This window comes from Chelmon rostratus, chromosome 10 (genome assembly GCF_017976325.1).
Source record: "Chelmon rostratus isolate fCheRos1 chromosome 10, fCheRos1.pri, whole genome shotgun sequence".
NCBI classification, from domain to species: domain Eukaryota; kingdom Metazoa; phylum Chordata; class Actinopteri; order Chaetodontiformes; family Chaetodontidae; genus Chelmon; species Chelmon rostratus.
Genome location: NC_055667.1, coordinates 10,606,326 through 10,633,922, shown reverse-complemented (window position 1 = coordinate 10,633,922; position 27,597 = coordinate 10,606,326). Strand labels below are relative to the sequence as shown.

The window sequence follows — 27,597 nt, the reverse complement described above, 5'->3', positions numbered from 1 at the left end:
AACTGATTAAAGCTTAAAGCTCTAGTAACTGCTGAGTACAGCCACTTCAACTAGTCTTCATTTTCTGAAGCCAGTCAGATACTTAGATATCCATTCTTCAGAATGTTGTTATATTCTGTGACATTTGTGACTGTCAAGGTTTAATAATGCAGTACATGATCATCTTAGTTTATCATCATAATGAATTGAAGAATAAAGGTAAAGGTATCCTTTACTGCAACCTCTTTTAAGGAACAAAGAATGTGAATATTATGTGCCTCACTATTAAAGCTAAAAGCCAATAAGGCAGAAGCTATTTTGGTCCAATTTCCTCCGTATCTGCGTTGGTGCTTGACGTCACTGGATGACAGACAGACTGGGCACCGCGGTTGCCAGCCATGGCTGGTTGTTGCCATCCTATGTGCTCCCTTATCAACTGAGTGAAAGGTCTACTGTGATCGTGAGAGATATAAAGCTCAGAGGCCACATGAGGTCTGATGGGCTGACGTCTTTTGATTAAAGGCTATGTGTGGCCTAAAATTAAACAACAGCTATCTGGATATGAAATGAACTTATAAATTACTGAACAAATATTATACTGTGTGTGATGTTTGGCTTTGGTTGCAAATTGATAAGATTTTTTTTTTTTTTTAAACAATGTTTACCAATCTATTCACAGATATTTCAGCGTTTTGGACGGATGCACCTTCTACACTTACCAGGGCTGTTCCGAATGTCATTTTACACATTCAAGGCTTCTTATGAGGTTTTCTAACGAACAGAATTCTTAATTTTAATAAAGTGATGTACGGGATTAAATGAGTATTATTATTAAATCAACTTCCTTTAATGACTATAGCTCATCAGTTTCGTCAACATAAATACATGTAGACAGCAGGCTAATCCAATAAAGGTATGAAATGATGAAATAATAATTGCATCCTTGGGTTTATTGCTGCTACACTGCCTCCCTTTGTGTGCAACAAGTAGTAGAGCAAAGTGTTTTTTGAAAGGCTAAACATCAACAAACATGGAATGAAGCAAAATATTGTGGGAGATTAACTCTTTCTAGACTCTTTTAAGGTTCTCTCTACCACAGTTGTTAGATCGTTAGGTGAGGGTCACTAAAGGCCAACTGACAGATAATACCTATAAGAGGGTCATTTGGTTAACACCGAACAGATGCTTGATTGAGGACTGTTCAATCTTGTCATTTGCATTTTATGAGTCTAGCAACGTGTTTGTTTCCTTTGTTCTGTCACTATATAAGGTGAAAGTTCGGCAGAAAACACTTTGGACTAGTCTTCTCTCCATGCTGCATGAAGTAAAAGAGACCTGATTCATCACACCGTGTTTGTAATTCTTCAGAGAATTAGCAGCTCTCAAATAAACAAGAACAAATTGTGAATTTTAGAATTTTTTTTTTTTCAATAAATTTGGTCTTCTGGACATAATGACGCTCCACAATTATTGGACATTGGATCACACGAGTCAGAAACAGTAGCACGTTGCCACCACTGGCACATAATTAAAAATACATATAAAAATACAATAGTGTAGCCTAATCTTTCTCTGCAGCTTTGCAGTAATACCGGGTCTAAACCAACACGTTCTCATCCTTGGTCATGAAACACCAACGCTGCTTTGTCACAGTCCCTGGCGTGACATCTCATGTGTGACACACAAGAATTCCTGCCAGCAAGTCATTCTAGCACATGGTTAATGTCGTGAAACTGTCACAGTTTGATTTGATTTAGGTAGCAAACCTAACTGGTTAGATTTAAGAAAAGATTGATTTAGGAAACTGCTGAAGATGGGTTTACTTTAGAGTTAGTTAAATGTCCAGTGCTTTTGTTTAAGGGTACTTTGTGTGTCTGATTACAGTTCTGGTCTATATGAGACTCATGAGTGAATGCGACAATAACTAATATATTTTGATAACATAACATTATGGTATGCTTGTGTTATTACTGTAATATCCAACAAAAAGTACAACAAGGTAAATCTGGTTACTTCCAAAAAATGAGATATTGATAAACACAGATTTTATGGAAATTGTCATTTAACACATACTTTGCATAAACATTTACAAGGCAGCCTGTTGCCCCACACGCACAACATTGGCCAATGTTTAGCTCTACCGAGGGCATGTTTGAATAGCAGAAAGAAAAAACTAAGAGCACTAGTTTTTCACCTCCAGTGAATAAAAATAGGACTCAGGTCAGAAATACAAGTAAGGAGGGTTGGGGGCCGTGACTGCAGAAGTCTATACAGGCCAACTTTTACCTTGAGTCTTTCGATAGCCTCCTCTCCTCCAGGCGTGGACATGATACGCTCCTGGATGCTGGTGACCGACTGAAGGCCCACCTGGCTGCACAGTGAGCCAGAGGATGGAGAGGCTGTCAGGGAACCAATAGGGGCTGTGGAGAAATGGCCAGGGCGTTGGTTCTCTGAGGCTATCAAGTATCTATGCTTATTGTTCTGAATGTCTTTGAGGTCTGAGCCAACAGCAGGAAAGAGGGAGAGAGAAAAAGAGCACAACGTAGAGAGAGGAGGGATAGGCCCAGGACAGGATAGAGGGAATAAACCACATAAAATGAAGGAACCAAATGCCAAATAGGAGGAAAGAGAAAGGAGAGACAGAGATGGGGAAAGACAGAGGACAAAGGGGAGGGAAGACCAATGTAAGAGACATGTTGTAAGTCAAAGGGTTAAGACAAACACCCAGCATAATGGTCAGCTACAGAGAGCAGCAGTTTTCACTCCAGGTAGTTTAATGCTTGCACCAGCTCTTCAACTCCCACAAAAAATTCATTAAATTTCAGCTTGTACTCTATTGAGAGAGTTTCCAGTGGGTTTTTTTTACGTAGGCCAGAATTACAGTGTAGGGCAATTAACTCTGATAACTTAATTTCTAGTATGTACAATTCTGAGGAATAGGGTGGTGTCACTTTGTTGCTTTTGTCCTAAACTCTTAATGTGAATGAGAACACACTGTGTGAAAACTGCTATCAGCGTATCAACTACAGGATGGAAGGGAGATGGAGACTGCAAGAGGGCCCAGAGGGAGGACAGATGAGAGTCATTGACACATGCTGCTAAAGTTCAGCCTGCAGTTGAGTAGTTTGATTCACTGCACGCACACGCACGTGCTCTCTCACACACGCACGCACACGCACACCAAAGCCAATGCAGCCCTGCTAACGGTTAGGCAGTCAATGTCAATATAATGGCTTCAAGGACCTCTGAGGTAACAGACTGTGACATCTAAGCACAAAATAAAAACAAAACCAATAAAAGTAGAGTTCAAATGATTTGGGAAGTGCAGACATTTTGGAGATAAAATGTATGCAGTTGACACTGGTAATATAGGTTTTTCATATTCCAGACAAATAGGGAATGCATCGAGACCCAACTTTACTAGCAGGTGGTGACATAACAAAATGTATGCTTTTAGCCTACACATTGGGTACAGCAACATTTACACTGACTATTAGTGCAAAAGGGCAGGAGGGAAGAGGTATTAGGGATTTTTGAGAATACAGCAGAGGGCACACTAACTACTCATTACAAACAACTGTAACACATGTAGTTAGTTAATTCTGTATACATACACATCTGGCAAGTAGTCACTACTCTAAATAGCCAATACTTAGCAATTTAAAATCGTGCACCTTTCCTTCTGAAGCTCTGAGCCTCAGTTTGGGAACTGAGAAGTGCCATTCTAAAGCTTTGAGCACTGTCACCTGCAGCCGGTGGTTAGTAAAAGAAAACAAAATAAAAAAGCAGAAAAACCACTGTCAAGAAAAGAAGCTTGAGAACGTGAGTCAAAGACTGACATGGCAAGAAAATGATGTGGGTGTGCGGGGGGTGGGGGGGACAGATGAGCTATTCTAAGGGTAGTATTCTAAAAAGGGATAATCCTCTAGAAACTTGTGATACAGTTGGATTTGAGCCTGCAAATAACTGCCTCACCCCCATCATTCTGAAAAATAACAGAAGCACAAGCGCAAAGCATGCTAACCTGATGGCATGCTAACCCTCGCCAGATCAGCAAACCTGCATTTCTGAGTTGCCTTCTAGAAAGCTTTAGCTTTTTCAGCATTTACATGCAAAGCCAGTAGCAGATTTAATATAAAAGGTAATGGGGCATAAGCAATGTTAGCCATTATTAATAGGGCAATTAGTGATAAGATAATTCACGACTACCACACATATACACACATTTGATTCCACTTCCTGGGCAATCATCCCCCATAGGATCAACTGAGGGGAAGCAGGAAGAGATGAAAAGGGTCAGTGGTCAGCACCAGTAGAATGGGAGGAAAAGGTTACAGACATTTCTTAGTGAGCTGATTGAGAATGACAATGAGGATGAGGATGAGAAGAAATGCCATGGAATGACTTGTTAAGTGCCATGTCATTAAGCATGATTTAAGCAGGCATTAGCAGGGAGTCAGGTTATTAATCAGTTCAGATTTTAGAAGTTATTAATGGGCGTATTATGTCTCTAATTGACTTGACTATGAGCCATTACTCTTGTGTGCAGCAAATAAAGTGTGATAGTTCAATGTGGCTTTAGACTACCATTTGTGTTGTCAGTCACAATAAGCCACATGGGACCATACATATTTATAATATATTGCATTATGTTCTGTAGTACATATCATACACATTACAAAAATGCACTTATACTATTTTTAATGAGCCATAATAAACCAATATCTTAGCAAATAGGTTTCTAAAAGCTGTTTAAGTCTTTTTAGTTTTGTACTAGGCACTGGTACAAGCACTGCAATGGCAACATAGTTGGATGGTTGAAAGTAATGAGACAGTGAAGCAGTAAGAAGATGCTGCCAGGATGTTGTTCCCTGAGAAAGAAGGTAAATGCTGCGTGGCTGCAGACATGGCCTACTGTGACAGCATAAAACTCACTGTCGAGGATGTCTCCCAGGCCCTGGGCACGGAGCAGTTCCTTCAGTCGAGCCACTTCATCCTTCAGGTCACGCACCAGCTTATTGTTGGGATCCTCATTGATAACAGCATTGCATTTGATGTTCTTAGCTCGGTCAGCGTAGCTAAAAAGCATAATGGTGATAAACTTAACTCATAATTAAGGATCAAATTCAAAGATCTTGCTGGAATTATTTTGCTAATTATTATCTACGTCCTGGACGGAAATCTTACCGGAGTGTGCTGAGAGTTTCATCATAGTTGATGTCTGCAGGACTCAGGGCAGCTACCATGGCTGTTCTTGAGTTTCCACCTGATAACAAAAGATTCGTAAAGAGGTCAATTATGTGGCAATGTGGGTACCTTAAAATGTCCTTTAAAAAAAGCTTGGAACTAAACACTATTAAAGCAAAAATGAGTGCTGAATACTAATTAAAATAATACAAGACTTAAATCTCATCAGACTTAATTGCTATGCACTACATGTGTCAGATGTGTCAGCTGAAATCAAAGACACACTGTATACTTATCCTCCATACATGTCTGAACTAAGAAGATGGGTGTGCTTGTCTAGTTCGGCTGAAATAGTCTGCTGATAGTGTTCTTCTTAAATCGGATCGAGAGTAATGTACACTAGCTCCAGTCATTTCTTTACCCTCACTTTATTTTACAGGATACAGATGGCTACAGTTTTCCTGCAGTAAGAAATAGCGACTCTGCTACCCAGTTTACAGACAAAAGTTCCACCATATTCCACCAGTTAAGGATATTCATTGGGTGACATAAAAGTTCATACCAAGGTTCTCCCTCAGCAACCATGTCAGAACAGAGTCTCTGTAGGGGATGAAGTCAGTCTTCTTCTTCTTCTTGCTCTGTAGTAAACAAACATTCATTTGGCAAGTAGAAAAGAAAACAGCTGATGTAACGCTTTCTGTTTAAACACTGAAAATTAGGGATGGCAATTAAGACTGAACAATATTATGATGTACCATAACAAACACCTCACATGTAACGGACAGCAGGTCAGGTAAAATGAGTACAGGCCTGATTCGATTAACTTTTGCACTGGTGCAAGGATTGTGGGTTTTACTGTGCCTGGTGCCTAAAACACCATCACTCAGGTGATAAAAATGGTGGTGACGGAGGACTGTGGAGCAACGTCAACACTGCACATGGCAAAAGGTTGTCAAATCTGCCTCATGGGGAGAATCAGAGGTTAGTGGTTGAGCTGTCAAAGGGTTTACCTTGCTGGTACAGTTATCCTGTGTAAGCAGGCATTACAAGGACAAGAGAAGAAAAAACAGAAGGGCAGACATTACAGCATGCCAGGCCACAAACATCAATTCCTTGAGAAGACAGGGTCAAGTTGTCGAGGGTAAGAGAAAAGGCTGAAGAGGAGAGGCAATAAAGAAATAAATAGAAACAGACATAAACCACTTACCACTTCAGCTAAGGCAGAGATAACCTTTCCTAACGTGGTGAGAGATTTGTTGATGTTTGCTCCCTCCTGCAACCATACATTAAAGAAAACATTATTCAAGAGCCATCACAGTTGTACTCTTCAACAGCTTGCTAATTCTGTGTGTTTGAGATGATGGGAGTCTTACCTTTAGCCTGGTACCTTTGGCCCCAGTGGAATCTGCTCGTTCACTCCCTGCCAAGTCTACCAGACTAATTTTACTGACCTGAGGAGGGAGTAAATACATTATAGATGCAATGAGCTTATGAATAATTTACATTTGGATGATAACAAACTGAGAAACAATGACAATATTATCACTGGCTACTGAATACAAAGTTCAAGATGTTTTCAAATGCGTTTCAAATAGTTGAAAAATGTGTAAGTAAACCATTCTTAACATTCGGACATTACTGTGAGAAGCAGCTAGGCAGTAAAATCTGATAGAGTGGCTAAATACAATAGGCATTGTGTTTACAATAACACTGTGGTCTCTGTCTCTCTGCAGTCAGAGGAAATGCTAAAAGTCAAATCTAAAATGGTTCTTTTCCCTCGCCGATCACCACCAACTAAGAGGACCTTGGGAGACATCTTAGGCAAAATCAAAGAAGCTAAAGAAGTAAGTAAAACCACTATAAAGAAATGTACTAACAGCATGAGAGCAGAGTCAATTCTAAGCCTTAAACAAGTGTGAATCCTTTAAGATTTAAGAATGTGAAGGCTGCTGTCTTTCTTGTCTCCTCTGACCTTTTCTGTGGAGAGGTCTGTTTCGCTGTCATGCTTCCTCTGTGTGAAGACGATAGTGAAAACAGCATGGGACCTGCTGCTGGTCTCGTTCATGTTGGTGGCAGCCACAGTTCTGTAGGTTAGCACATACAGGCATAGTTAGGAAATACAAAACGATATGGATGTAACACATCCTTCTGAGCACTAATCATTTTTTCTTTTGAAATTATTCAGTATTACATATTCTAAATGAATGGTCTTGGCTATTACTGGAGCTATCATCACTGGGTTTATGCTTATTAGAGTTGAGTCTCAGGGATTACTTTGTGCAGCATAGGTGGATAATACTATGAGGACCCCAATCACAAATACACAAAGCTCACTCAGAGGGACGGCCACAGGAGAGATATGGGCTGTTCACGCCATGTTCTAGAAATAAGCCCTCTGAGTCAGCATGGGAAGATTAAGGCAGGGTTCACTCCTCCCCACAGGAGCTCTTGTGACACACATATTCACACAATACAACCAAGACACACACACATGCATCACATGCACTAATTTCAGTGAGAAATTTTGCTACCTGCAAGTTACAGTTCAAGCTGGATTTGCTGTTTTATTACAAGGGTTCTGTTGTACTAGCTATAACTAGCTATTCCTTGATCAAAACTGACGATCAAGCTAGAAACATCTGTGCCATAAGACTATTTCCTGATTCGAAATTAGTGCTATCTTGTCAGCATTCTTCTGAGGAAGTGGGTTATCACATCATCTCAGCTATCACCACATCTATTTTTCCCACGTCTTTCTCATGATCTCAGCATGATCCCAGGGCTTGGCTCACCTGGCCTTGTTGCCTGCATCCATTAGATCAGCGATGTCTGTGTAGGAGGTGACAGCTAACTTGGACAGGTCCTCCACATAGGGGCCCATTAGCGGGTGTTCTCGCACTCGCAGGTTCCCTTTGTTCTTAGGGTTGAGCAGATCTCGCACCCTCTCACAGTAGATCTCCATGTAACTGACCTAGAAACAGTTGTAAAAGTAACATTATCAGTTCAGGTGGCCCAAAGCAACATCTATACTCTAAACAATTTGGGTATGTTACAGTATGTTTTGCATCATATACACACACAAACACACACATACACATACACTGTATAGTTTTTTGGAAGGTTCAGCCAAAGTGTGACTGATATCTGATTATTATCAGATATACTGTTAGGAGTACGACAAGGCTAGGAATGGCTCACTGAGGACAAGCCAACACAAGAGTCAGAGGCAGGGGCTGAGGGCAGGGATTACAGGTGTCAAAGCAGTCCGAGACTCACCTCTACTGAATAGGAGAGCTCCTCTTTGTTACTGTCCTCATTGATTTTCTCAAACAGATCTTCACAGAGCTGAGAGGCAGGGAAAGAAGTGGTTTAGTACAAATTAACAGCATGTGGAGGGGTGAAAGGGAGGATGAAGAGGAGGGAGATTTAACCAACAGCAAACAAAATACTAACAATGTATTTGTACATGCAGTATAGTAAATCATTAAGCAATAAAATATCAGACTGTAAAATCTAGAGAGCACCAGCATAGAAGACTTAACACTTAATTACAACATCATAAAAAATATCTGACAAGACAGGTTTGAAAGTGTTTTAGATGAGGTATTGCCCTTTTCATTTGTATGGAACCTTAGCTGTGTACAAATGTAGAAATGAATATATACTTTAGTGTCATCAGCATTGAGGATAAAAAGAAGACAATTACATTAGAAGAATATGATGAAAGGAAATGATTTTGGATAAAGGGGAGGGGACCAACTAACAAACCTTGGGGGACACCTATGGACCCAGATGTGAGTCACACTCTACTTACTAATGCCATTATAGTGTCTATCAGACAAACATGGTCTCAATTAGAGGTGGGTCATAAAAAAAAAATCAATAGTCAGTTGTACAACAAATCAATGACTGTCATATTTTAATCTGGCCAATGTCGCAGCATTTCAGAGGTGGATCAATTTGTTTTAGAATTATAACAGAAGGGAATAACTGAAGTCCTGGTAGACACTGCTCTCATATCATAGAAAGTGACCAAGAGCATCAATAAGAGGTTGTTTAAGTATTCAGTGATCTAAATGAAGAGGTTGCATTAGACAGTGGGCAAAGTCTCTGTTAATATCTGCTATCACTATCAAGCAAAACCAGAAATGTGCATTGTAGAACAAACCATAGGAATGATTCCTTCCTGGCCCTCCTCCTGCTTGCCCATCATAGTATAGGATTTGCCAGCTCCTGTCTGGCCATAAGCAAAGATGCAGACGTTGTAGCCCTCAAAAGCATGTGCCAGCATTTCCTTGCCAATATCATTGTATACAAGGTTCTGTGACGCAAAGCTGGGGTCTTCCGGCTGTGGGAAAGACAGAGAAACTACTTATATAAACACATATATGTAAAATGTCCCTTCTCATTGGTCAATGCACTGGACTATGGAATAGAGAAAAAATGTTCAAACTCACCGTAGTGTGTGACCAGTAGGAGTAATCAAAACTGAAGGTCTTTGCTGGTTCCTTTGGGGCTTTGGGGTTGGTAATAGCTATGAGAGAAGAACAAAATTAGTAATGTGGTTGATAACATCATTGTTACTTAAACATCAGTAACACCCAACCAAACTCCCCTCCCTGATTATTGTGTATTTCTTTTGGTCCTCCTCAAAAAACACATTAAATGAACCCTATTAATATAATATTTATTTTGATCCTGGCTGGCAAATAGTGAGTCTCCAAATATCCTGTTCCTCAATCAGAACACTAATGGTGATATTTTTGGAATTGAAAGTCACATGAACCAGTGACTGATCATGGGCCATTGCCTTTTTTGAGAATTGCAACTGATGTGTTAAGTTTTTTTTCCCAAACACACCATCTTTAATCAGACTCTTATTTCATCATATGCATTGGTAACAGTGCAAAAAAGACACACAACACAGAGTTTAAATAATAACACATATAGCCTACTCCCACTATACCTCCTTCACCTGCTGTATCTGCAAAAGGCATGATGACACAACATTTCCATGCTACCCAGCCTTTCCTTATGACCACAGAGACATTTCTTAATGAAAAAGAATCTGCAGCCATGCCTGGCATGCCATCCCTCTCAACCATGCTTGCTGGTACTCCAGAGACTAGTATTCAAGCTTTCCACACTGTGCATTGGATATGTGACGGAGAGAGAGGAGAAGACTAAAAATTTACTGTAGGATATCTGTAGTGATCTGTAACCCAGTTGTTTCTCAACTCCCTCTCTTAGACAAACTGCACTTTTATTGACTAAAGCTTCCTTGTGTCAGGACCAATGCAGAGAGCTGGCTCAGGCTACACAGACAAACATATACCTCCATCGTCAGAAGGGGGGGAGGGGGTCGGCAGAGAAGAGGAGGAAGTCACAAAGAGGCTAGTGAAAAAAGGGTTTGAGAGACCCTAAGTAACGGGTGTGCTCAAGAGCCTAGCAACAAGCCAAACAGATCAACAATAGAAGCCAAAGGCAGGACACAAGGGAAAAACTGTGTGTCTTACTAAGTACAATACAATCTGTATATTTAAAGCATTTTCACTCTTTCCAAGCAAATCTCCAGTGTGAGCCACAAAGCAGTAATTAGCCTCGTTTCATGCAAATTCTGTGCTAATGGGCAAATTAAAGCCAGGTCTAGCTCCTTGACACGAGGGTGCTTGAGAGGCTTTTGCATCAAGATGTCCCAGGCAGAGTGCCGTATGTGTTCAGAGGATTGCAGCGCACTTATCAATAATGCAGAGGATGTGGAGAGACAGGGATTGCATATCGCCCTCCACAGGTCACATGCTGACAGAAAAGCACAGCGTGTCCTCAGAAACCAGAACACTAACTGCCTCATGCTAAATATGTGATGATCATAGCAGCTGCCATTGCACTGAAACTCAGGTAGCTACAACCTAGCACAGATAAAAACAATGCATTTGTTTTTATCCCCTACAATCTTCAAACAGGTTAAGGTGCACAGGCGGAGCAGCAGCTTCCATATTGGGCACTGGAAGAGGATATAGCAAGACAGGTGGCTAAATAAAGCCAAATTTCACCTTTGACCTGCCTCCAAAGGGAAATTGGAGCCGGGGTATGAAGAAACGAAGGGGGATTTAGGTTACCAGTGCCCCTATTACCCTTTCCTGGAACAATCTACAGTGGCTATTAATGAAGGGGCAGCCTAATTCAGAGTCATTAAGTGTCAGCCAAATTCAGTGTTAACGAGGCAACTTAGAAGTAAAAACAGAAAGATGATGAGACAGTGCCATGTGTGGGGCATTCAGACAGTGGGATGCCCGTGACAGGCCAACGGACTGACGGTGACAAACTAGCTTTACTGCGAATCACAGCTGTGTTCTAGCAAGAGAAGAAATGATGTGAGCTTTTTTATCTCCTGAGTCTGTCACCGCTTTGGCTCTCATCAGAGACAAGGGAGGATGTCGTGATGTAAAAATGTATCGAAGCACAGCACAGCATGGTAGCAGCTAGTGGGAGACTGCTAAAATCCTAGAGGTGAATCATGCTCATGATGTGGCATGAACGTCTCATTCAGTTGCCCACTCCCTTGCTCTCAGAACAGATAGCTGCATCACCCGTTTGGTCCTGTCAGTGCGTCATAAGAGTGGGTCTCTCATGCAAGACTCCATAAAAGCTGGCAATAGTCACATGTGTAGTCTAATTACTAGTTACCTGTACTTCGTGTTGAAAGCAACAGCAAATTGCTTTTCAGGGTATATCCAACTGCTGTATCATCACAGAAATCTGGTGTATCTAAATATGAAGAGTGAGGCAGATGAGGTGAAATTTATCCTCGCTATCTGAGGTTAATTAAATGAGACAGGAGTGCCCTGTATCTGCTAGCATGACTCACCTACTCTAGTTCAGCTGAATATCAGTCACTCAGCTTATTTTTTTTACACTTGCACCTGTGCATCACACTTACAAACAGAATCTATGCGAGCACTGATGTATAGGTGTATAGAAATAGTCACACATTAACATGTCAACGAGGAACTCCTCTGCTTTCCATTTATAGTAAATATTCCCACCAGAGTCACATCCGGCACTTAAAATGGCAGACGCATTCTGCTGCCTAATAAACGTCATCACCCTGTCTTCCTCAACCATGGCAACAGGTATAGGACCAGATTCTGGTTGCCATAACAACCTCAACTTGGCACAGAAGGGGAGGATGCGGCACATTGAGTTCTGTTTTCTCTCACCTCAAGCATTCCCTAGTACTGCTCTGTAGAAATTATATAGAATTGCTGAAATAGCAGGTTTATGGTCAATTGCAGTCATTTACCAAACAATGATTTCAGAATGCAGAAAGCATGGTGAGAAAATCTTTAGGATTTGTAACTAAGACGTTAAGCTACTTATCATGCCAGACTCTAAAAGCAATACCAGAAACAACCTTACTACACAAAAAACTGTTAAAGACTTTGTAAACTGAACATTTAATAACAGGAGTAATCTAATGAAGTACAAAAGAAAAGTGTTTTATCATTTAACAAACCTTTTGGGCACTAAAGCACATACTTTTGATGACAGAAAGAAGGTATTGATTGGCAGTGTACCAGGCAACATGAAGCTGAAGGTCCACAGGTATAAGGTATAAAGTATATTATTATCAGTAGAAGAGAAACATAGATGACATCAAATAATACAAAATTTCCATTACATAAACAGATGACATGTAAATCTATGGAGGAGACTATGTAGGAGCCAAGATTCACTCAAGACAGAGGAATTCAGTCAGAGCTCCATGTGCAACCAACAGGCACAAGCTACTGGGTGGCATATGAGGGCAGTTCAAATCTTTATTTGTCCAAAGCTCTGCCATAGCTCTGCATTTTCAGATCCTGTTCCACAGAATAGGGGGCTGGTAGGTTGATGGCACTCCACAGGAGGGCAGGGGGGATACAGTTAACTAACCACATCCTGCTATCTCAAGAACATCTCTCAGCTGGTTGTAGCCGGCAGACATTTTGTGCTCCAGTGTTCAACGTTGGGCCGATAATCCAGCCAAGAAAGCAAAGAGACCCCTCAGTAATTGGGTTGTTAGGAGGTCTCTGAGCACCAGATGGGGACTAAAAGCTAGCCTCATTCACCTGAGACTAGCAGACAAGCAGGGTCTAAAATGGATAAACACATCTGCCTCTCTTCCAGTAACCCTCTGAGGACCCGCCTGCTGTTAGCTTGAGCTATCGATGCTTGTCCGAGATCACAGGAGGGAGATAAGGTCATTAAATAAACGTATATGTAAATTACAAAAGAAAAACAAATGAATGAGCTGCTACGGAACCTCAGGCATTCAGAGAAATAATATCTGTGCAGAGCTGTAATTACCATGTGTGCTTCTTTTAGCAAGAGTGAGGAATTTTAATAGCATCCCTGGGGTGTGTGAGCATATAGGCAGCGGTGTGATGCAACTGTTCACTTCTGAAGAATATTATTTCACTATTTTATGCACAACATTTAATTCACTCACAGGATTACAAACTGTCCTTTTTCACAAAACAGAAGTGTTGGTTACAGCAGCAGCATCAAACAGGCCTAACGATGAACACTCATTACATACGGAATTAATGGAAAACTATTTAAACAGAATATAATTTACCATCACTTTTTTTTATTCTGTTATTCTGTGATTAGATTTGAGGCATCTCCTCAACACCTTCTCTGTGTAATGTGTTTCCATGGATGTCAACAGGAACTAACTTTGAGCCCGATTTTTCTTTTTTTGTTAGCCTATAATTGTTTACATTTTGGCAATTTGGCACCATTAAAACTGTTCTGAATTACCTATGAACAGCTCCAGTTGAGAATATACTCATGCATGTACAGACAACTATAACTGGATCACTTTCATACTGAAGAAAACCTAAATACATGAGGATTCTCGGGCAAGTTCGCGAATGACACTGAATACAATGATGTGATATGATTGATTTCAAAAATAATGTGATCACCCAACAAGAGCAGGTGCTGTATGGTGAAGAGAGAACAGGCAACTCTGAATGTTGTTCACCTAGTTCTGCCACTCTATGAAGGCCTGACACCTAAATAGACTTAGATTAGGGCTACAACTGATAAAGGCAAATGGCACATTTTAACATGTGGTTCCTGTTGCATGGAAAGCATCATAGGTACTGACCACAGTTGCTCATGGGAGGTTATGTCGCAGGCAGTCCATATGTGTGGTGTTGTATAAGAAATATATACAGTGTATACTGTATATACTTGTATATACTGTATATACAAGCCACCTAACCTTTGGCCCTGTCCCATCACCACATACAGAGAGAAATCAATACGGTCACAGCTCTAATACTGTGTATCTCCATGCAACATTACAAATGCACACCTGTGTCACAGTTTGTGCATGAGTGGTGAAGCAAAGCAGCTGCTGACATGAGCGATGGTTTAAGCTGTGCTACAGTATTGCTAATATGGTTGTTCAGTCTTAAATAGAGAGCATAACGACTGAGTGGGGCACACTGTGATGTAGCCACAGAAATGCTCTGCATGTTGTATTGAGTGTCTTTGGAAGAGAGTGTGTGTGATGGCTTGGTTGCCGGGGCTGCAGCACAGGTGACAGAGTTGTCACTGGATGAAGCTCAAAGCTGAGAGCTAAAAGTAGTGTCTGAGCACTGCTGTGCCCATTCGACAAACAGCTGAGCTTGTCGCAGCCACAACACAGGACATACAAACATTTCCACAACAGAAACTACAGTAACTTGGTATCTTGACTACCCCTTTGGATACAGTGCACTTTCACGTCTGGTCAGGGTGATGCCTTTTGGCCTGTCATTAAAAAATATCCACACAGCAATTCAATACTCCTCTGTTGAGTACTCCTGCCAAAAAAACCCTGGAACTTTCTGGGCAGGCAGATAAGCTTGTCTCGCCAGGAGATATGACCCCTCACACCAGAGTCCACATCACAGTGATTGACTCAGACAAACAAACTACAACAAACTTTCTCTTAATGATAAGATGATGCATTGTCATTTCATTCGATGAGCCTCTACATCAGAGTAGTTGGTTTAACTGTAAAGGAAGGTACTGAGGTCCTACAAACTAATCCTCTGTTTCTACTAAGAAGGCTGATCACGTCATTTTTCTCTTCCTACTGGGGGAGAGGAGAGGGAAAAAAGCACAGGAGGACACCAGAACAATGCTCTGAATGCAGGGTATTGCAATTGACAACAGAGCCTGCAAAACACATTAGGTAATCTGTTATGACAAGGCTTTATGTGCCCAGTCCCCTCTATCACAATGACCCTTTTCACACTGCCTCTACTCTCTTCTTCTTTTTAGAAAAAGTAAAGGCCACAATTAGAAAAAACAAACCTTCAATGTTTTTGTTGGAAAGCCACTAAAGTCGGCTAAATGTAAACTGCACATAAAAGCAGTTGGACTGCACTGAAAATATATATATATGAAACCAGGTTATTTGAAGAAATCTGGTTTGGCCAGATAATCAGAGTACACATGTTTGCATGCACTGTAATAAAAAACGCTAACTTTTACTTTTAGTTGGTCAGCAATTACATTTAGTCCCTTGCAGACACGAAACATTTGAGGGTTTTTTTCTTTCTTTTCCTTTTCAGAGCATTTGGAGAGACAGTGCAGTGCCATTTATTCTTATTATGCACATATATTTGGTAATAGGATCTGAGTCCTTACCCAAATTAAAAAAAATGTTTCTTGTTAACTAGGGATGGGTTAATGTTAAGACTAGGAATGAACACTTTTTGGAATTATTGTCTTGTCTTAAAAAAATATATTTCCCCCTGTTTTTAACCTGTGTGGGTGTGGTGTAGTTCATCAGGTGTTGTGGGCAGTAGATTTCTCTCGTGAGTAACTGCACGTTACGCCAACATAAAGTACATGGTGCAGGTAGTGAGTTATAAAAGTGTTCAGATAAGCTCAGGTTGCAGCCTAGTAGTATTAGGCCATGTGCTTGCTGATACAATAAAGATTCCTCTGCACGAATGCCACCACGTCTTGCACCCATTCTTCATTAGCAGATCTGTCCAGACTGCTAAGGCAAGTTATGAGTTAAGAGCCAGGCTTAATTAGCCTAAAGATACCGCTCCTAAATAAGGTAACACAGGTTGAATATCGAAAACTATCTTTGCTTGAAATGCCCATCTCTTGGAAACACACAAATGAGCATTGTGTCATAACGAGAAAATCTGAGGTTTGTTCAGTATTTTTCTGCTAAGTATTGTTTACTTTTACCAACTCCATATCAAAAAGTAAGAAAAAAAAACCCAACTTATAAAAGCTATACAGTATATATTAAAAGGGCTTTAGGTGGGGCTGCCAGTCTAGCTACAAAGCAGTGGGAAAGGGCGCTGTCCTGGCCTATGTGCCAGCTGTTCCAGCTCTGACTACTGTCTATTTATACAGCAGCAGATGGCAGCTAGTGCCTCACATGCCGACAGACTGTCAGTGACAGGAAGGAATGGACAGATTTCAGCCGCCCAACCTTTCCGCCAAATTCGTAGCCAAACCATACATTGCTCCCAGCCCGCAGACACAGATAGCTAGCTGGGGCTGTGAGTGTCTTTTGATATTAGCAGCTCACGCAGACTCAGTTAGTCCAGGATAACAGAGACTAAAGAGAGGCTTCTAGAAGCCACCAGACAGAGGAAACATGCTAAGCCAGCAGGACTCCATTCAGAAGCTAAACAAACACAGAACTACAACAAAGAGAGAGGGATATCAGGCAGACTCTCAGGTGATGACATGGGGGTTAAACCAGCAAGGCACACAGAACTAGTATTAAATCTGAGCTGAAACAACAATAAATAACCAAATTACATGCATATCAACAAAATCTGGACACATCCCTCATCTTGTCTAATTAACATATTTGTTGTTCACACGTCAATGTTAACATTAACAAAATGATACAGGATCCTTAGTCAGGGTTTTCAGCTGTTTTCACAGCTCAAAGAGGCAATGCTTCTCATGGAGCAGGTCCAAGGAGGATATTCTGCTCTTTGCAGGTGCTGCCTCAAAAGGTCAGAGTTCCTTCCAAACACATCCTGTGTCATGGAAAGCTAAAGTAATAAATCCACAGCTTTAGATGAGTCTGGTACTTTCCAGTTTAAAAATAGAACTTAATGTATTGACAGTTCAAACTTGCATGTGTCAACAATGTCACAATGAAGTTTGGGTAGGTGGTTCTGCATGTACTGCATAAGAAACTAAAACCGAAAAAGGATTACAGATGAAGCATTCCTTCCACAGATTATATCTTGGAAATGTCTAAACATCTGGTTTCACAATGTGGAATTAATTTTCTTGTCAACTCAACTTTGGTTATCAACATTACAGATAATAATTATAATAATGGATTGATGGCATAAAATATTAGCCTATAACAGGGACAGAAATAAAACTTCTCTACCACAAGAGAGATGCTGATTCCAACAACAATAATCTATTACATTAAAATGAATGCCTTGTCCTAGAAAGGTTTCCAAATATCAGCCATGCTGGCTAAACTGGAAATTCCTAAATGAATAGAGAAATGAAAGCCATAATGAGAAATAAACTATAAAACACTGGATTTGCACAACAGTATAATCTTAATCTGCTCATTAAAACCATTGCAAATTTTCTTGAAATCTTGAATCACGTTTAAACAAGGTACAGATCACCATGTGATCCTAGCAGAACGGTTGAGTGGGGACAACAGTGTGGACCAGGCTGTGCAGACAAGGGAAATACAGAGCCCCTTACATTCACTGCTCACAACAGGCACCCATTTTACAGAGCAGTGACCTGAATTTCCTCAACTAGCCTCCACTCAGAGACTGAAGTCTCGCTTTAAATGCTTTCTGGCTTTACATAAGCATCATGACATCACAAACACAACTCTGGCACACACATCTGTGAGAACCTCACATCTTTTTGTTCAAAACTGATCTTTAAATGAAAGAAATGACAAAAAAGAAGCTGCATAACTTAACATGTGTGAAACCAGAAAACATGAAGGATAGGCACTGACTGACGCCTCAGGCTTATGTCAGATGACTAATATTTTTTATCCAACGTTTTCTCTTTGGCCGATGGAAATGGCGTGTGAAACTGTCTGTGTGTGCACCTATTTGTGAATGAGTACATGCCATTGATCTCAATTATCTGCACAGTATTCAAACAGCAGCATGAGAGCAGAGAATTCCAGTAACCAACTAGAATCAAGGGGTCAGCTCCCTCATCTAATTAATTAAGGTTTCAAAAATAATATGCTGCCAACCCCTCCCGACTTCTTATTCATGAATAATACAAAATGAGCATCATGCTCACCACCAAGCTACCCGTGCCTGGACTGCAAAGCTCTCCAGTTTGCCTCTGAATTCAGCCCTCAAGACTGTGGGAGGAAACCAAACAATACAGTCTGGAAAGAGAGCCGTGTCGGTCAGGGCACAAAAACTAAAAAAAAAAAAAAAAACATTTGCTCTCTTGAATGTGGGAAAGACCAGCCATTTCACCCAACTTAGACAATGAACCAAAGAGTAGGTAAGAGGAGCAAGCCAGGAGTACCATAACTTTGAAACAAACACACCATTAACTGCTTCTTAGCCCCTGTTTGCATCACCAAGTCAGGGATGAATGGTGATGGATGTGGGCTGCTGTGAGCACAATATGATTTTAATTGTGAAATGAGTATGATCTTAGTTGCCAGGGCATACTGAGAGGTTGCAGAGGAAATAATAATACTAATAAAAATATTAGTAATAGGAAATAAGGCATTATACGACCATATTTGTGCCTGTTGCAGGTATCTATCTTTCAACTAGAACTTTTGATTTTGTTTTGATGACATTTAATTTTGAGTTAACATATTACGTGACTACATCCCTCATTTCCCCACTAGTGACCCTATAGTTAGACAATCTCTATAACCCCCCAGGTGACTGGGTGCCGCTGTAAAACTGGGACACATTTTAGGATTTGGCTGAACTGCATTTCACCAGACTAATGCAGCATTGTGTTGTTCCACTTTGATATGTGCGGAAGGCCTTTTATCTCTGGTAATATTACTAACATTAATGGATTTGTGTGGTCTGGATGCCAGAAGTTAATTGAAGCAGAGGCCTCTGGGGAGAACTCCCTGTGAGCGTCAATGTGAAGTTGTTTTTCTGAAGGGTTCTATGCTGCAAAAAACATCCCCTGAAATAGCATTAATATACAAAAATGATCTCATGCCATTGGTATTATTATATTAAAAAAATAAGATGGACCAGATATTTTTTCTGGTGCAAGCACAAACTGCAGGGCAATAACAGCACGTCGATGGATGCAAATATAATAGCTTTGTCTCTGAAGTTTTAGCCCAACTGCATGAATACCACTTCAGAGCCTCCCCCAATATGACTGAAATCCCATCATCCTCCTTAGTTGGGCGACTGTATGTGATGCTGCCTCACGCTGTCCTACACGTGAATAGTGCTCGTGCATGACTTTCACTGTCTCTGCTGCTGCTGTGGCTGTGTTCACATTTCCCCTCCCCCTCTCGAGTCGGCTCCGATCCCCATCCTCTCCTCTAATATCCCACCTTTTCTGAAAAAGGCTCCCATGGTTTCCTCCTAGCCCAATCACATGCTGGAATGAAGGGGGAGCTAAAACATAATGTGGGGAACAAAACAAAACTGAGCTGTGTATGAAAAAAAACAAGTCATTGACATGTGGTGAGTGCTGAAAAGACCACTGCACATTCATCACTGTAGCTAGCGTGCTGTACGAGATCCTTTTCAAAGAAACCTTTTAGGCCACAGATCTGACAGAGGGTCACTTTATTCTACGTGAGCATATCATGTGACAAACTGAATCTCATGAGATCATGAGGCTAATACTGCTTTTCATCACTGTTAACACAGTTTGTTCAAAGACATCTGACCCACAGGCTCCATGATGTTAATAGGGGAAAAATGCCAACAAATTCATCAGCTATATAGCCAGAGGGTGACATCATTACTGTGTCAACTATTACGTTAACATATTTAATGTCTCCAGATGTTTCGATATCTGCAAAAAGTATATTTCTTCAGACATTATGGCCCTGATTTTAGATCATTAAAACGTGTTGCAAACAACATGTTAACCTAGAAAAGCTTTTCTCCAAGAAAAGGATGATGTGTTATCGCTTAAGTAAATTGAGGCAGCACTAAAGCAAAGATGTGTCAAGACTCTTATGTTTAAATGTGGGCACACTCTGAGAGCAAAAGCAAAAACAGGTTGCGAAGAGTCAACATAAGTTGTGGAAAACCACAAGTGGCTTGGTCAGCACTTGGTCAGGAGAGGGTATTTATCACTTTCCCCCTCTGACCTCTGCCACATCAAGTACATTCCAGCATTCAGCCCATCCTTTGGTATGGAATGGCATGCTGTGGTTTCTTATTCATTTCACAACAATTATTAATTAAAAAGGATTCTGTACCAATGGAAAACACCGGATGATACGTCAGTGTGTGAGAAAGGAAGGCGGCGAACTAGCTAGCTAGCGACAATATTGTTTACTACTACTGCTCACACATGATGGAGGACAATTATCCGTCTCCCATGATCCCACACTACATCATGCTACATCATTTGTTTTTATTGTGACAGAGATCCCTAGCAGCAGACATTACATACTATGTGTTTAAAGCAGGCTTTATATATGTCTCACTTTCAGAGAATACTTAAATAATTGAGAAACGCTGACAACATGATCTTCATCAGAGAAAACCTGATATAAAGATTCATTCATCTAGACACACATCTTTACCAAGAGCCAAAGTAAGCTGAGCACATGATGTTATGATAAAGGAAAGTAGAAGGGAGAAGTGAGAAGCTTTTATTCATTCCTTCAAGATGTTTTTGCAGCAGAAGAACACTGTTGCCTTGACTACCCACCAAAGAAGACAACCTCATAAGATATAACAGCAGCAGCTGCATGAGATACAGTTCCCCATACTCTGACTCATAGCATGATTGTGTCCTGCTGGTTATCATTATGAAAATGTTTCACAGAAATTCAGCATGCTCTCAATATCGATGACTTTAAAGATCGAATACTTCAACATTAAAAACATTGCAAAGTTGCAAGGCAGCACAAGTCACTTTCTGTTACGCAGCTGTTACAGGTAGGTGTATTGAAAACTGGCTGAGCTGCATGACTTAGTCCCATGACACAGCAGGAGCAGACGCAGACATCTGCCTATCCTCCCTTACTCCGTAGGACATCAGACTGGAATCTGTGAGTCTGTACTGCAAGTAGTGCATGTGGGCAAACGCGTGTTGCTCCAAAACAAAGTGAGCACGAGGCAATGAGGAATTTATCACCCTGAGTGGGTGTGTAGGTATGTGGACACCTGCAAGGGTCACAGAGATTATAGCAGCAGGGCGTGGTGACCTGAGGCAAGCCTACGGATTACTGGTCCTAATCAGGTCAATCGGCCCTGTCTGCACAGGGTTCAGCAGCAGGATGACCATCCCTCATCATGCTCCCTGCCTTACTCCCCACTTGTCCTGCCAGCTCTTTCCTCGATTCCTTTCATTCATATGAGATGGGTTCATTGTCATTTCCTCTTATGTGTGACTGACACTAGGGCTGAGCTGATTCTTCCCTGTAGGGTTTTTGTAAGGTCACCATCCACTTATCTCATACTGAGAGGACACTCAGCAAAATTGTATTTGAAGGGTGAAGGTTTAATTGATATGTTGACCTTCTATTTGTTCTAGCAATTTCTCAGTTAGTTTACTCTTAGCTTGGAGGCTGATATTGTGTTCTTGCAAAACATGGACTAGGCTGGTGGCATTACAAAAAACATTCCTAACACTTGACATCTCCCATAATGGAAAAGACTATAAGACCTATATGGGAAAAATCAAACCTGAATGAAGGGTTGTTCCAATAAAGTCAATGTAATGCTCCAACATAACAGAGGATCAGCTCCTCTTTGTGGACTGTGCAAGATGTAACAACCATCTTTGGCCATACATGCATAAGTGGCTGCTCACTACAGAGGGGGAACGTAACACATGGGTTACATAATAAGACAGAGAACACATCAGGGCCCTAATGAAGGCAGGCTTTGGGTGTCCTGCCGTTATTCAACATTTGGAGCACCAACACTAACCAATGCAACAGCCCATCGCGTCACCCCTTTATAATTACATTAGTTCTGGTATGTTTAAGAGCGTCTACTGAAAGAGGCCTTTACTTGTTTCCAGCCTGCCTGCAGAGGCCTTGGACACATTTCCTGCACACTGGATAATCAATTTGCTGCCCCTCTGCCTGCACCCTATCCTTGACAACCCTCCATGCATGGTGAGAGAGAGAGAGAGAGAGGGAGAGAGAGAGAGAGAGAGGGGGGGAGACAGCATATCCTGTCTTTGCCCCAAGCTCTCTCTTTCTCTGTATTGTTGACACACATGCACCGACACACATGCCCTAAAGTGAGTCACAACAATAAGGGGAGTGTCATGGCCTCATCCACACATCTGCCAAACACCTACAAGCTGACCAAGCAACTCCATAAAACATCCCATTTCTGTGAGGCAGCTCTCACTCCCATTTACACATCACCAAGGACAACATAAAATAATAGATGGGTATTGCACACACTATGTTAGGCTAGCACTACGCCCTATTGATTCTGTTTGAAGCAGTGTATTGAACCTTATTTTGGCCAAGGTATGACATATTGGACACAGAAATTTTCAAAAATTGATAGGTGGATTATTCTGAAGGATAGAACTACCTAGTCAAAATCATAGAAATATGCTTTATAGAATTAACGAGAAATTGCATGAAATCCAAATAATTACAATAATTCGACCATTACATACTGCAATCATAAAAACCATAATACGTGTGCCCATCTGTTAATAAGATGAAGGAACCTTGACCATCTCTTAGCCTCAAAAACAAACCACTGTTAAATTGTTCAAACAAAGAATGTAAGCTGGCTGACTGTGTGCGGACATGCAGTGAACCTCAAGTACAGAAATGTCAGATTTTCACACTGCATGTGAAATAATGTCAACTGCAAATATTAACCTGTGCACGTTTCAGCCACTGGGTACCGTTCAGCCTCTCTGCATCCAAATCAGACAGCATTCTCAGCATACCATCTGCAATGAAGTCCTGATGAAGGGAGAGTATGGCCTCCTGCCAGACTCCCTTTCTGCTCTGCAATCTGCCCATGTGATAGGAGGTAGAGTAGGCAGTACTGCAGCCTCCTCCTCTCCCTTGCTCACACACTCACTCACTAACCCCCAAAAACACTGCATATCCCACTGCAGTTCTGCTACAAACCACAAGTCACCCTCCAGCACCTCACAGTGACATTGGCATAATGAAAACCAAAGGATATAGAGTAAAAGAATTGTGGATTTGACACAAAGCTTCTCTTTGGTAGAGTGTGAGAGATAAAGGGCAAGTGAGCCATGACTGGTAGGGACACTTGATCTTATGGAAGATTCATAAAGGCTTAGCCTAATGAGCCCGATAAGCCTGACAGACAAAACTCCTGGCAAAAAAGAAAGCCTGCTGGAAGAATAGGTTTTTGCCATCACATGCTGTCTTGTTAGTGGGTCATTAAATGTTTCCATGCTAATGTCAGGGAGATTGTGTTTGTCTGCCAGCTGAAATGGGACATACAGCGCAGTCATGAGTAAGGAGGCAGCTAACACTTCACAGAACCTGATGACTCACAGTCACAAGTAAGCAGGTTGAATCACAAGACTACAAACCACATTCAGGTCTTCTCTTCCTGCTCTACTATTGTCTGTCCTTGCATATTTTCTAACTGAGACCACAATTACAGCAGTGGAGCATGGTATAATTACAGTTTTACATAAAGAAGTTCAATACATTCATGGAAAGCTATGCAATGATTCATTCAAAGTATTACATTTTTCATTACAATTTTGAAGACTAATACAATTTGATTTTAGTGAATATTTGAGTACATTGCACATGTGTGAAAGCAAAGAAGACTTAAGCATGAAGCTGCTGAGGCTCCAAAATCAAAGCATATTAAATGCACTGATTCAACATTCATCTTAATCCCTGATCCTGAGAATATGTTGACAAAGGTCAGAAAAATCTGCTGACACTGCAACATACAAAAATAAGTTTTATTTTCATTTAATGCCAGTAGCTTGAACCCTGTCATTTCAATTCAATTTCTTGGCCAAATTTACAGCAAAAGAAAGACCAGTACATCTTGTAAATGATTCACTTCTGGCAATAACAGTTTATGCAGCTCCTGAAGCTCTTCACAAACTGTTTGTGTACACTAAGAGATAACATAATCAAAAAATAACACACACATCCATTGTAAAACACCAACTGTGCTATAAAGCCTTGGTGAATTGTGGGCATTAGCAGGCCAGGCTGTGTGGCGACCCCTGGGTCTCCCAGTATGATCCACCTCAGCGTTTCTCACACAGAGGCATGCAGGCCCCTTCAGAGGAGGAGGAATTTCACTCTGTAAGCCTTTTATTCTCTTTCAGGCTGTTTGTCCCCAACCCTCCACTATTCAGCATGCTCATTCTACTGTTCTCTGCTAAGACCCCTGAAGGAAGACCACGCGGGAGCATGTGTGCTATTCCAAACTTCCATTAGTAGACATGCCTGTACAAATTCAAGACATGGTGTCTGGTTTTGTGTGTGTGTCCTTGTGTGCATGCCAGTATGCTACTTACTTGTAGTGTTGCCTTGCATCTGAATGATACATTTTGAGTCCTTGCTCATCTCCCTGGAATTAAAGGGCCGAACCCGAACTGCGACTTTTACAGATGCCCCAGACATGTTTGCGGTTTAGGACAGCCTCCCAGTAAGATTCCTTGTATATCCCTCCTAAAGGAAACAAAGAAAGGTTCAAATAAATTAAGCAAGATTATGTTTGTTTCCCTGTTTGAAAAAAAAAAAAAAGATAAATTGCCCGAATGCAACAGAGCAAAGCTCCTGACAAAATGCCAATCAAACACAATGAAAGTGCTCCCCCTCCCAATTTCAAGTCATATCAGCCTACAACAAATATGGCCGACCAAACCCATTGAAGCGCTTTAATATTTTGTAAACAGCAGCCACTCAAACATTTAACTGTCAAATAAAGGATGCAAGGTGATGCATTTAATTTATAAGCCCACATTACAGATTTTGACAAATACAATATATGAACAGTGCATGTAATAAACGGGTTGCATAAACAAAGACTATATATCATTACACTTATAAAGACAACTTTACAATATGTGTGCAGTCCATTAGAGCTATACGTCCCGCGCCCGGTGACTACATATGCCGAGTATCTCATGTTTTTCCATGTCCTTGCAGTCAGCCATACTTGCAAAAGCATACGCCCATGAAATTCTATCTACCCTATTTGGCGAGGGCTACAGCGGGACAGGGAGCTGGGCCTGTCTGCTCCATCTGACAGTGATCATTCTGTGCACACAGAGAGCTTAAAAAGCCGTTTCTAAAAATCTAATTCACCGATGTTAGGAAGTAGGCTAATCCTCCGCGGCTGTATGTTGTGGAGTAGTGCAGGGAGGAGTTGCATGCTTATTTTAGCAGCACAGACTCGACGTATTGTTCCTGATTTACTCCACATGGAAAGGTTTGTGGAATTTAACGTTAAATCCTAACCGGTGCAACGTTTCAAACTGTCATATTTTTTAGTGTAAGCTAGCGCTAAACCATGAAACGTTAACCGCTGTGATTCCAGTTTTAGGCAAGAGACGGAACTAACTAACCTCCGGTGTCTGTCCGACAGATGCAACGATCCAACCACAGACACACGCTAAGCTATGCAAATACTAAAAAAGGGCGATATTATATACTTAGCAAACTAAACAGAGATAATGTTATAAAAGTGTTACAGCGAGCAGCTATGTAAGGTTAACGGTCCAAAGGCACTGGCAGGCACTCGCACGTCTGACTAACGTTAGCTAATACAGACAACTGCTCACTAGCCATCAACAACTGCCTGGAATTTATCAGTTATTTCAACCTTGTGCACGACAAGCATTAACAATATAAAGAAAAATAATATTTCAACGTTTTTACTCACGTTTGAAGACTCTCACCAAGGCAACACCATAGGACAGCGGCGAGAACTAACGTTAGCTAGCGGGCGTCAAGATGTGTTGTTTTTTATCTGAATCCGCGAGCACGAAAACTGTTCTTAAGTCCACTTTCGCGAAAAACACCCATTATAGCGGTATCCTCCGCCGGATGGACGTGTGGTTGCAACCGGTGACTCCTTCACGAGTTTATTTTCCGGTAAAGATACTAGGCGGACGTCTATCTGCAGACAAGCGAAAAGAAGAATTGATAGATTGCCTTGATTTACCGAAGAGATTACGTCAACTCCCTCTCGGCCACGCCGACTGACAGCCTGACGGGCCAATAATTGGAGAGACTTCGGTGACGAATGTGTCACAGAGCCAATAGTGATCCTCAGAGTCGGAAGTGGGTGGGGTCTCTTTTTTTTCTACCGTGACGCCACACTGCAGGATTTCTACCCACCGCTCCCCGCACGCTGTCACCGCAACACCCAGGGTCACCGCAAAGAGCGCCGTCTAGCGAGAAAGGGAGCATGTCACACCCATATGCCTCGCAAAGCTTGCTAAGCTAAGGAACTTCACAATGTCAGTAGTCCTATTCTAAATTAAAAAAAAAGTATATGTCCACATACGTTCCATAAATGTAGACCCTTATACCTTATATATATGCAAAAAGCCTTATTTTGAATAGCAAACAACCACAAAACCACACACACACACAAAGAAACAAAATAACCACATCTCAAATAACAAAAGACAAGAAAAAGTGATAGAAACCAAGCCACCAGCCCATGCCACTGCCCAGTAAGTTGTGTGTTGGAAACAATTCACTTTTATTTTGATAATTACAGTACTTTAGGTTTTTCATGGTGTGCAACAAATGTGAACAGCTGCAGGACTGACTAAAGGGCCACTTTTGTTTTCCAGGGTAAACTGCTCCAGTTTATTAGTCACACACTATGTTTAAACCTTGCCAATAAAATTGGGAAAGCTGCCAAATTTAATCCATTAGTTTATAACAATTACAGTAGGAGAATGACTAAGCTTAAAATTTGGGAAACCACACAGCAAAAAACTGATTTGGTATTGCCAGGAACTGGAATAAGCTCTTCTTGCACATGGGAAAAATCTTTAACCATCTCAATTTTGAATTAAAATGAGAATTCATGGTTTATGAGAACCTTAAAGGGTAAGCTGACCAGCCGAGTTATAACTTGTTTGTAATTTTTGGGGAAGGGGTTTTTGGCTGTTGGCCTCAAGTGATTTTATTGATAATATTGGTATTTATCATACTTGAATAAGTCACCTGGATTGCTGCATGGCTACTCTCTTTATACAAAGGAT

At 41.1% G+C, this 27,597-nt stretch overlaps 1 protein-coding gene across 9 annotated transcripts in view; it reads right to left on the bottom strand.

The window, feature by feature from the left end:
• kif1b (kinesin family member 1B) overlaps positions 1-26,515 on the bottom strand; it is a 55,875-nt gene extending 29,360 nt beyond the window's left edge. For 2 of the 9 annotated variants that reach the window (XM_041945636.1, XM_041945639.1), the window contains exons 1-16: positions 26,259-26,515; positions 24,889-25,042; positions 9,624-9,700; positions 9,335-9,514; positions 8,443-8,511; positions 7,959-8,137; positions 7,139-7,250; positions 6,540-6,617; positions 6,374-6,439; positions 6,177-6,194; positions 5,729-5,804; positions 5,167-5,245; positions 4,915-5,057; positions 4,204-4,245; positions 3,654-3,725; positions 2,266-2,399 (exon numbers count right to left, since the gene is read on the bottom strand). In XM_041945636.1, coding sequence (XP_041801570.1) covers positions 2,266-2,399; positions 3,654-3,725; positions 4,204-4,245; positions 4,915-5,057; positions 5,167-5,245; positions 5,729-5,804; positions 6,177-6,194; positions 6,374-6,439; positions 6,540-6,617; positions 7,139-7,250; positions 7,959-8,137; positions 8,443-8,511; positions 9,335-9,514; positions 9,624-9,700; positions 24,889-24,994 — 1,431 coding nt within the window. In that variant the 5' untranslated portion in view covers positions 24,995-25,042; positions 26,259-26,515. The remainder of the gene's footprint in view (positions 1-2,265; positions 2,400-3,653; positions 3,726-4,203; positions 4,246-4,914; positions 5,058-5,166; positions 5,246-5,728; positions 5,805-6,176; positions 6,195-6,373; positions 6,440-6,539; positions 6,618-7,138; positions 7,251-7,958; positions 8,138-8,442; positions 8,512-9,334; positions 9,515-9,623; positions 9,701-24,888; positions 25,043-26,258) is intronic. The other 7 variants (XM_041945641.1, XM_041945643.1, XM_041945642.1 and 4 more) reach the window with 5 other exon arrangements.
• Positions 26,516-27,597: the final 1,082 nt, after the last annotated feature.